The sequence below is a fragment of the Eucalyptus grandis genome, chromosome 2 (genome assembly GCF_016545825.1).
Source record: "Eucalyptus grandis isolate ANBG69807.140 chromosome 2, ASM1654582v1, whole genome shotgun sequence".
Taxonomy (NCBI): Eukaryota; Viridiplantae; Streptophyta; class Magnoliopsida; order Myrtales; family Myrtaceae; genus Eucalyptus; species Eucalyptus grandis.
Genome location: NC_052613.1, coordinates 52,145,954 through 52,157,060, shown reverse-complemented (window position 1 = coordinate 52,157,060; position 11,107 = coordinate 52,145,954). Strand labels below are relative to the sequence as shown.

Below are 11,107 nucleotides of genomic sequence, written 5' to 3'. Positions count from 1 at the left end.
ATTTATAATTTAGACTTCGCATCTTAAAAGGCAAGAAGTCTCATTAAAATTAAATGACCATTTGTTTATGCTAAAATCTGCAAATTCATCCTCTTTTCTGTTTGAGAGATTGTTTTTCTTTTACTAGATTTATTTCTTGTAAAAATAAAAAAAAACTAGTACGCAGTGTCAGTAAATTTGTTTTTAATTTTTATTTGGTCGAAATTTGTTTTTAATTTGAAAAGTGCCTATGTTTTAGGGAATTATTTCTACTAATTACGAGTATGCTTGAAATGAATAAAAGCTATATTGCTATTCTTGAACGACAGAACTTTCCAATGACACACTACAGCTCATTTCAACGAGGAGCATCACCCTCTTATTCGAAAATAATACAACCAAAAAAAAAAAAAATGTTCAGTGTTGAACTACCCCATGCAAGTAAAAAACTTTTCTGTCAAAGTAATTTGCACTTGGGATACAAATTCAATATGTTAATGCGCAAGTGACTCGCTCAACTAATGATCTCTCTTCAACTGTCCTAATGCACAAATTTATATTGTACGCTAGAACATTGTACAGCATAACTTTAAGAGGCTTGATTATAATTAATATAAAAGGTCGTGAGAGATATGATGGGTTCCGTCTAACAACGATTTCATCATGCATCGGTTTCATGCGATTCCTTTATCGGCATTAGAGAGGCACTTTATTGGACACGACTAGGCCAGCCCCTTCTTCCATACTTACATCTCCCTCCGTCATTCCCTCCGGCAATTCCCAATCGAAGGAATGCAAGACATTGACGAGCGCTAGCTCGATCATCGCCATTGCCATCAACATCCCGGGGCATCCTCTCTGCCCCGCCCCGAATGGCAATAGCTCGAAATGATTCCCTCTGTAATCGATCGTCCTGTCCTCGAACCTCTCAGGCACAAACTCCTTCGGGCACTCCCGCAGGCTTGGTTCCAGCCCGATGCCCCATGCATTCACCTGGATACGGCTCAGTAGGTCGACACCATAGGCAAGCTCAGTCTGATCCCTCACCATCTTCAGCAGCAAATCGACCATGTCCTCCTGCTCGTGGCTCTTAGTCGCATTACGATGCTCTTCGATCACCTTCTGATAGAAAACGTCCAAATTGCGAAAGCTCTTCTCCAACCTCGAATGGAGCCCCGTGAACCTGTCCACAATCCAGCCAAATCGAGGGAAAAAATCAGATGCCGAAAAGCTTTCCAACATCGCCACTGCCTCGTGAATCATATTCATGAAACTCCCTTCTTTGAACTCCGTCTCCTGAATCGCCTTTCCAAATGCGACCCTGCATATAAGGCGTGCAAACAAGTCAGAGATTCTCGTGAGCGATCAAGCTTGGCTCTCAGGCTAGACAAGCTTTGGTTCAAATCTTTTCCAGATGTGAGTGGAGTTTCTCTAGTTGGAGAATCAAGTTCGAACTTGATAATAGCTCAATAATTCGGGCAGCTCGTAAGTCTGATTGAATCCAATGGAGTATAGTCAAGTTCGTACATAGAACTCATGGTCAAGTCGAGCTCAAATTTATAGAATAGACTCAATATACTGTCATACCTCCGAAAAATTCAAGTAGTAACCAAAGGTGGCAAATGGGTTAAAGACCGACTTTTTAACTCGCATTTGGCGGCTTGTGAGTTAGTTAAAATTTTAAATATAGGTTGTTATGGGTTCATAGTAGCAAAGCCCAACTAGATATGGATTTTATGGATTCACAGCATCATACTCATTTTCGATCAATTTATGGCGCTCAGCGTCAAACAATTCATTCACGCTTTTCGCCATAGCCATGTCTCCTACTTCCTTGTGATGAGCGATTACAGACATTTATATCAATTGTGACACACCATTTTCTCTTTCCGCATTAAAATTCATCAATTCGTTTTTGTTCATTAATTTAGCTTTTATATGGTCCCGTGATCTTTTAATACACTTGAAAATTTATTAACTCGGTATATACATTTCCCTAAGCACCGATTTATTAACCCTCGTTTGAATAAATATTATTATTACGTGTTTATAAATGTAGGACTTTAGACGAATGCGGCTGGCCCTCGCCAAAGCAATTTGGGCTTATCCTATATGCACCCGATGAACCACTTTTCCTTATGATCATCAAGAGTTTGTAACTGACGAATTTCATCAAATTCAAAGTCAAAATCCTCTTTCCTACATACTCTATTGCACAATCATTCCCAAATCATCAAGTTTTCTTTTTCTTATATAAGTGATGCCCGTCTATTTAGACTTTCCAAAATATCATTCCAGAAACAACTCCTACTCATATGAAAGATAAAAACAGATTTATTTTCGAATTTCCCTCATCAGGAGAAATAACTTGCTTGTTATCGTAGTTTCGTCAAATTTTTTTAGTAATTTCTTATTCACTAATTTTTCAATGTTTAATTTGTTTTAAATCAGATAGTTTTTTTTACAATAAGCTGTTTTCTATATTTAAAGGGAAAAACTGCTAATGATTGGGTCAGGGTCAAACCGGATTGGGTGTGACTTGTTAAAATTGTATAATAGAAAGATGGATCAATATAATTAAATAGATAACTTATTCGACTCGACTCCTCAACTGCGCCACTATATCCTACCTGCAAGTGATGTTAGCCGTCAGAGTCATGAATTTCTCGCTTATATTAACTGGAGTTCTACTCTTGGCTGACATCGCAATCGACTCGATCATAGACCCCACCTCCTCTTCTCTGACATACCGGAAGGACTGGACTCGCTTTGCGCTATACAACTCGAGTACATACAACTTCCTCAGCTCCCTCCAGTAATCGCCGTACTCGACAAAGGCCATGTCGAGGTAGTCATAGGAGAGGCATCCCACGCCGACTAGCCGCGGGCGGCTGCAACAATCGAGGTCGTGGGTCTTGAGGACCTCCCGGCAGATTCGGGGAGGAGACTACGACGGTGGGGATGCTCCCGAGGCGGATGAGCATGACGGGGACATACCGTTTGGAGAGTTTCCACAGAGACTGGTGAGGCAAGTGGCCGAGCTGGTGGAGGTTGCCTATGATGGGGAGAGATGTGTTGGAGAAATCTTCGTGAAGTGTTTTGAAGTTGACAAAACGTTTCCATCAATCTAGTCGAAGGTCCGCAGACTCACGTTAGTTAAAGTCTGAAGACTTCCGGACAGCCGACTCAAGACTCAAAGTCTATCCTCATTGACGATCTCTAATCCGTTGAAGAAAGGTTATCCGTAACTGGATGTTTTGTTCAGGATTTAACCTTATCATCTGGAGAAGATCTCGTGGTTGGAGAAGACGTATAAGAATCCTTGATTGATCAAGATTGATTCAATGACTGAAGATTCGATGATTGTCTAAATATTATTGGAAGGTTCTACTTATGGAAACCGAGATCCTGATTGTATGGGCGAACATGATTGATGGGCTATCAACACGTTCCTTTAATAGCTCGAACAATCTTCCTAATTGATTCCGTCCAACGGGTAGATTGGAGGAATTCCTTTGGTAAGTGCCAACGGGTATGATGGCATAAAGGAGTATATAAGGAAGACGTTCTTAGTTGTTCGAGGTGTGCGTGATAGAAGAATTCCAAAGTCTGAAGCTCCTATTTGTTTAGATAAATCCTTTGAGCGAATACTTGTATACAAAAGAGAGTCTATACTTGTGAGAGACCTTGAGGAGGTGTGGTAAAACATCTACACTATGGAATCAAGGCAAAGCTGTACTGTAACTTCTCTTTTGATCATAGTGAAATCCAGCCGGTGGGTTGTCAGTGCGGAAGAGTGGACGTAGGCTTGGAATAAGCCGAACCACTATAAATCCTGTGTTCAATTTTCTCTTCCTCACTCTCTCTACCTCAATCGTATTTCATTTTGTTAATTAAGAGAGAATTTACTTTCTATCATATGTTAAGAATCGCTTCCGTATATCGATAAATTGTTTAGGCACCTATTCACCCCCCTCTAGGTACTCATACTAGCAATATCAAGATGGAGGCCCTGGTGGGAGATTCTTCTTTATATCGTTGAAGTTTTTCACTGAGAGGAGGAGGAGGAGGAGGAGAGGAAGCGAAAGAGAAAGCCATGTGAAGAAGATGTGAAGAGCCATTGTCGGGGGACGGTCGTGTGCAGTGCAAATACTTGAATCGTTGAGTTAGTTTGGCGAGGTTAAGTCGTGTTATATACAAAGTGGATGCTGAGGATGATTCTTTTATGATTATCCACTAAGACAAAAAAAAAAAAGGTATGCTTTTGAAAATATGACAGGACAAACACACGAAGATAAGTTGTTCGCAAGAATAACTGACGCTGAAGATCTAACCAATGGTGTTTGTCTTCACCGGTGAAAAGAAAAGCCTCAAGGCCCTCATTCATAGAGGTCAACCTTCGCTGAATCGAAGCTAGCTACTAGCTTCAGACTAACTTTTTCTAACTTTTTCTTTTGGCTGAAAATAGAGCGTACAAAATGTACATATTCTCTCTAATCACTGTAGAAGTTGGATCGGCTAAGTGAACCTTTTCGAGCAATTATATACTTAAATATGACTAAATAAAATATCTTTGGTTCTCAATTATAGTGTTCCTCTCAAAATTCAAGCTCGGGTTCGAGTTTGAAGTACAATTTATTGACCTATAAAATCAAGTGAACTCAAGGTCCAGTTTCTTAAGAACTTTATCGAGTTAAGTTAGAATTTGTAAAATTGAGCTTGGAGGGTGCATTACGTGACATCCGAAAATTCCTATATTAATCATAAAAAAAAAATCAATACGATAATTGTCATTGGTGGAAGTCTTAGTCGGATTACTAACATGGAGATTGAGCTTCTTAAAGACTTAATCGAGTTAAGTTCCAACTTGAAAAATTTTGAGACATGTTCTCACGTCGCCACCTCCGCTTTTCAGCTGTCAACTGTATCCTCCAGCGGTCAAGATTAACCAAAGGGCTGACTGCGAAACTTTTTTAAAAAGTAAAGGGATCATTTGGAAAAAGTAGAAGGGTAAAGAGACGGCATCGAATTTCTCAGAAAAAGTACTTGGACCACTGGTGCCTTTTCACCAAAATATCAATGGGGTGGTTTTCATGTTGCCTCCAGCTTAAAACGAAAGCAGTTCCCTACATAATTTTGACTATCGGATTTTAATGATATAATAATAACTAATTAAATAAAATGAATGATTAAACAGTTTTTGCTGCATTATCTTGCTACGGCATACTTTGCATGGATAAATTTGATTGATAATATATTGGTGAAGTTGTGGTGATCAACTCACCAACATCGAACACTTGAATTACAAGGGGTGCAGAATAGTTACAATTCAAATTGAACTTTTTGTAGTCAAGGTGCGACCCTTGTGATGATGCCTAGAGGGAGCTGTTAGGATTGTCTTGCCATACCCTTCTTTTTGACAAATCTACGTAATTATACATATCATTAAATAATTTAAACGAAAAAAGGTGTTGTCAGTAAAATGTTGAACCATAAAATAAAATAAAAAGTTATTAAACAAATGACAACATACTTGTATACAAGAAGAAAGAAGCGTACTTTTGTTGGCTTCTCAAGACCCATATGAATAACATGTAATTTCTCCAACTAGTTGATAAAGAATTTTAACGTACTCCATAATTGATTCATGCAACTGTGAGATTTCGTATAAGATAATGACTATTGATAACATTAGCATATATATATGTGACTTCATAATAATGCAATGAACTTTGAATTTATTCGACAGTGTTTACATAATTGTAATTATTTATTTTATTATTTTAATAATGTTGTGACTACAATCAGTTTATGGGACATGAATTATATCCCTTTTTAAGGTCATGACAGTGGGTGAATATAGTTAAGACTCCGGTCCACATAACTACTAGATTCATTTCAATCATTGATCAAATTATATAACTATTGATTCCCTCGTCCATGCCTATGGTGGTTCAAAATAGGTTTAGCCACCCAAAGAGAAAAGTCATGAACCTCAAACCTTGTTCAACAAAAGACTCGGAGGTATATTACAAGACGAAGGACTAGGGTAACGTCAAAACCCGTGTGGTAGGTACTTACAAGGACAGAGTTGATAGAGCACCACATATCACTTAATCCGCGAGCATCAAATTGTGATTAGCCGAAGATTTGTCCACATGACTTTGAATCATCATGGCTAAAGTCCAATATCCTAACTATCCTCAATAGAGATGCACCTCGATTTGGTCCAACCTAAAGGCAAATTTCTATGTACAAGTCGTGATTATGAGCACACACCTTTGATCGGTTAATGTTGATCCCCCAGCTACTAGAAATGAAATATTGCAATTTTGTTCATCACGAGAATTATCTTTGGGTGGACCAATCTACACATGTGAGGTTTATGTATATATGTAATATCTGCTTTGCTTCATTAAATCCTCTAAGTGACTACTTGTTTAGAAGGTGGTGGTGAGGACCTTTCCACTTATTGCTACTTATTTTCTGCATTCGTTCCGATGGGCCCAAAATAATGTTTGGCCAAATATAATACGAGAAGCGATCCCAAAGATGAATTTAGCAGGTTCTTTCTCACATTAATGTCCTATACCTCACGACAGAATACCACAAGAGGAGTCCAAATCGAAGCAATATTGAAGTATTTCGATTTATGGAGTTAAATCAGCGAGCCTGATATAATATTAACTCCTTTTAAAGTCTAGTTTCTAATCTAATAAATTGTGTCCATTAATTCGAAGGGTGCAATCCTATGCTGCCGACGTTTAATTAGTTTTGAATTGTATTCTCTGATCTATTATATATTGTCAGAATCTAAGTTGACCGAATGTTTGCTCCAATACTTATTATGTGGTACTTCACTTTGTGTCTACGTCTGTTACATGGAGGGGTGCAATTTTATACAATGATAACTATTGATACATCTAAAATTACTAGCATCCATATGTGATTAATAACTAATTAATAATGTCAGTAACTTTGAATATATCTAGTCATGTTTACATGATTATTTTCTTCTTTTTGGCGATGTACTAACTGCAATCTATTTTATGAGTCATGAAATTCATCCGTTTTTAAGCTCATGCTCATAGTTTGACTATCTATGCCTACTTTGCTCAAGAAGATAAACTTTAGATGGTATTTTATCATTCCATAAAGTTTAATACAGATGCCAAACAACTTATGTATCCGATCTTGCTGGAGCAATCGACTAATTGCATTGGATCAGGGCGATTTTCCATTATATTGCAATAGGGTATATACGGGGACATGAGAAAAAAATATTATTTATATTGAAATATAATTTTAATTTGTTAATTTAAGAAATTTGTTATTTGAGAAAAAAATTCTTATTATAGATATTAGAAATACTATTCATCATTATCCCATCTCTCATATGAAATAATTTTATCTGGTCTATATCCTCCTTATATTTAACTTTATCCTATCTTGAGTGGACACCAAATGTAAAATAAAATAAATTTTATTCTATCCTAAATTTTTCCTAACAACCAAACGCAACCTAGAGGAAGGGCTATGATCATCACCTTTTGGAGTTCGGATCTTAAAACTTAAAAGGCAAGAAGTCTCATTAAAATTGCATGACATTTTTTATGCTATGATTTGCAATACATCCTCTTTTCAGTTTGACAGTGTTTTTCTTTTAATAGATTTACTTCTTACCCAAAAAAAAAAAAAAAACTAATAAATACGCAGTGTTGGTAAGCTATATTTAATTTGAAAGTGCCTATGTTTTGGCAGATTACTTCAATTTATTACGAGTATGCTTGAAATGAATAAAGCTATATTAGTATTCTCGAATGACTGAATTTCTAGTGACACGCTACAGCTCATCTCGACGAGGGGCATTACCCTTTTATTTGAAAATATTAAAACCAAAAAGAAAAAAAAATGTTGAATCACCCCATGCATGTAAAAGACTTTTAAGAGTCAAAGTAATTTGCACGCTTGGGATACAGATGCAATTTGTTAATTCACAAGTGACTCGCTTAACTGATGATCTCTCTTCAATAGTCACAATGCACAAAATTCCTCAAATGGGTCTGTTTATTAATTGGCTTACAAGCAATACACTCAAAGAGTCTTATTTTATACATACATACATAAATACATACATACATACATATATATATATATGGAGTTATTGTGTGCTAGAACATTGTACCGTACAACTTTAAGATGCTTAATCATAATTAAGTATAAAACGTTGTGAGACATGATGGCTTTCATTTAACAACGATTTTGTTATGCATCCATTTCACGCGACGCTTTCACCGGCAACAGAGTGAGAGGTACTTTCTTGAACACGGCTAGTCCAGCCCCTTCTTCCATGCTCACGTCTCCCTCTGTCATTCCCTCCGGCAATTGCCAATCGAAGGAGTGCAAGACATTGGCAAGCGCCAGCTCGATCGTTGCCATGGCCATTGACATCCCAGGGCATCCCCTCCGCCCCGCCCCAAATGGTAACAACTCGAAATGATTCCCCTTATAATCAATTGGACTTTCCTCGAACCTCGCCGGCACGAACTCCTCCGGGCGCTCCCACAGGCCTGGGTCTCGCCCGATGTCCCATACATTCACCAGGACACGACTCTTTGGGTCAACATCGTAGCCAAATAGCTTGAAATGGTCCATGGTTTCCCTTGGAAGGAGTAGTGCACCTGGAGGGTGCAGCCTCATCACTTCTTTGAGTACTAACTTGAGATATTTGAGTTTGCTAAGGTCATCTTCTACGACCCATTTCTTGTTTCCAACGCAACTCCGGATCTCTTCTTGAGCTTTTCGCATCGCCCTTGGGTTCCTGACGAGCTCGGCCATTGTCCAGTCCATGACGACTGCACCGGTGTCCACCCCTCCTAGAAATATATCGTGATAACGACCATGAAGTCATGATTCACAAAAAAAAAAAGACATATAGATCAATTTTTGCCATGATATCATTTATACCCGACAAACACTGTGTATTCATTTAAGGAGTTCTTAAATTATATCCTGCAATATATTGAACCTTCGATTTTGCTTCTCGATTGTGTATATGATCTACATTAGGTAATACGTAGGGATTGTATGATGTACCATCAAGATGGCCTTGATATTTTCTTCCTTCAGCCGGACCCCGGCGAGCTCAGTCTGATCTTTCTCCATCTTCAGCAGCAAATCGACAATGTCTACCTCTTCCTCGTTGCTCTTATTTGCATTCCGATGCTCTTCGATCACCTTCTGATAGAAAACGTCCAAATTGCGAAAGCTCTTCTCCAACCTCGAATGGAGACCCGTGAACCTGTCCACGATCCAGCCGAATTGAGGGAAATAATCAGATGCCGAGAAGCTTCCCAACATCGCCACTGCCTCGTGAATCATATGCATGAACCTTCCGTTTTCGAACTCCATCCCGTGAAATGCCTTCCCAAACGCAACCCTGCATGCAAGGTGTGCAAACAAGTCAGAGTTTCTAGTGAGCGATTCATGCTTCGCTCTCAGGCTTGACAAACTTCCGTTTGGAGCAGTGACTTGAATCAAAGCTGAAGTTGATAATAGCCAAATAATGGCCTAGCTTGTAACACTGATCGAATCTAATTAAACATAGTCAAGTTCGAACGTAGAACTCATCGTCAAGTTGAGCTTGAGTTTAAAGAACGAGGCTCAATATGTTGTCGAACCCTGAAGAATTCGAGTAGTGATTAACGATGGCAAAATGGGTTAAAGAGCCAACTTTTTATTCAAATTTAGAGGGTTGAGTTTATATGCGGGTTAGTTAAAAGTTAAAAAACAGTTTGTTATGAATTCAGAGTAATAAAGCCCGACTAGATATGAATTTTACGAATTTACAATATATTCATTTTCAACCAATTGCTAGCACTTAGGCGATTGCTCGGCATCAAACAAGTTGTCCATGCTTTTCACCATGGCCATATCTCCTACTTCCTTGTGATGAGTGATGAGAGACATAAGTATATAAATTGTCGACGCATGCCTCTCTTTCTACGTTAAAATTTATCAATCCATTTTCTTTCATTAATTGGCTGTTTATATGGTCGCGTGATCATTACTTAATACACATGAAATGTTATTGAGTCGATGGATGCCCTACCTAACGATGAATCAATATAATTAAATGGATAACTTAGTCGACTGGACTCCTCAACTACACTACTATGCCCTACCTGCAAGTGAAGTTAGCCGTCAGAGCCATGAACTTCTCGCTCATATTAATCGGAGTTCCACTCTCTGCTGATTTTGCAATCGACTCGATCATAGATCCCACCTCCTCCTCCCTGATGTATCGGAAGGAGTGGACTCGCTTTGCACTGAACAACTCGAGCACACACAACTTCCTTACCTCCCTCCAGTAATCGCCATACTCCACGAAGGCCATATCGAGGGAGTCATAGGTGAGGCGTCCTGTGCCGACCAGCCGTGGGCGATTGCAACAATCGAGGTCATGGGTCTTGAGGACCTCCTGGCGGCTTCAGGGGAGGACGTTACGATGGTAGGGACACCACCGAGGCGGATGAACATGACGGGGCCATACCGTCTGGAGAGTTTCCACAGAGACTGATGAGGCAAATGGCCGAGTTGGTGGAGGTTGCCTATGATGGGGAGTGGTGGAGGCCCTGGAGGGAGGTTCTTCTTTTTGTTATTGAAGTTTTTCACTGAGAGGAGGAAAAGGAGGAGAGGAAGGGAAACAGCAAGCCACGTGAAGAGGATGTGAAGAGCCATTGTCGGGATGGTTATGTGCAGTAAGAATACTTAAAATGTTGAGTTAATTTGGCGTGGTTGAGTAGTGTTATATACAAAATGGATGCTGAAGAATCAACTCTTGGAATTGATACATAGACTTTTCTGATCTGTCTGTAGTGACGATTTTTCTCTGATTATCCACAGACAAAAATGGTGGATGAATCCATGATGATCACTTCTTGCATAATATGACCGATTCATAACATGTTGATGTTCAAGAAGATATTGATTCCTAATTGGAATCTACAGCTTCATCCTAAAGATTTTCAAGTTGTTTCAACATTATTAGTTACCAAGGGGCCTCAAAAAGTAAAGGGCGTGTGTTTGACATGCTTGACTTCTCCAATTATAAAGGAAACTTAAAAAC

At 38.9% G+C, this 11,107-nt stretch overlaps 1 protein-coding gene and 1 pseudogene across 1 annotated transcript; both read right to left on the bottom strand.

Annotated features, from left to right (window-relative positions):
• Window positions 1-549: 549 nt before the first annotated feature.
• LOC120290057 lies at window positions 550-4,100 on the bottom strand (annotated as a pseudogene).
• A 4,144-nt stretch (window positions 4,101-8,244) lies between these two features.
• LOC104435613 (cytochrome P450 71B10) lies at window positions 8,245-10,719 on the bottom strand. The gene is given in 4 exon segments (XM_018865573.2): window positions 8,245-8,868; window positions 9,076-9,418; window positions 10,164-10,461; window positions 10,464-10,719. Coding segments are annotated over 4 exon segments (1,521 nt in total).
• Window positions 10,720-11,107: the final 388 nt, after the last annotated feature.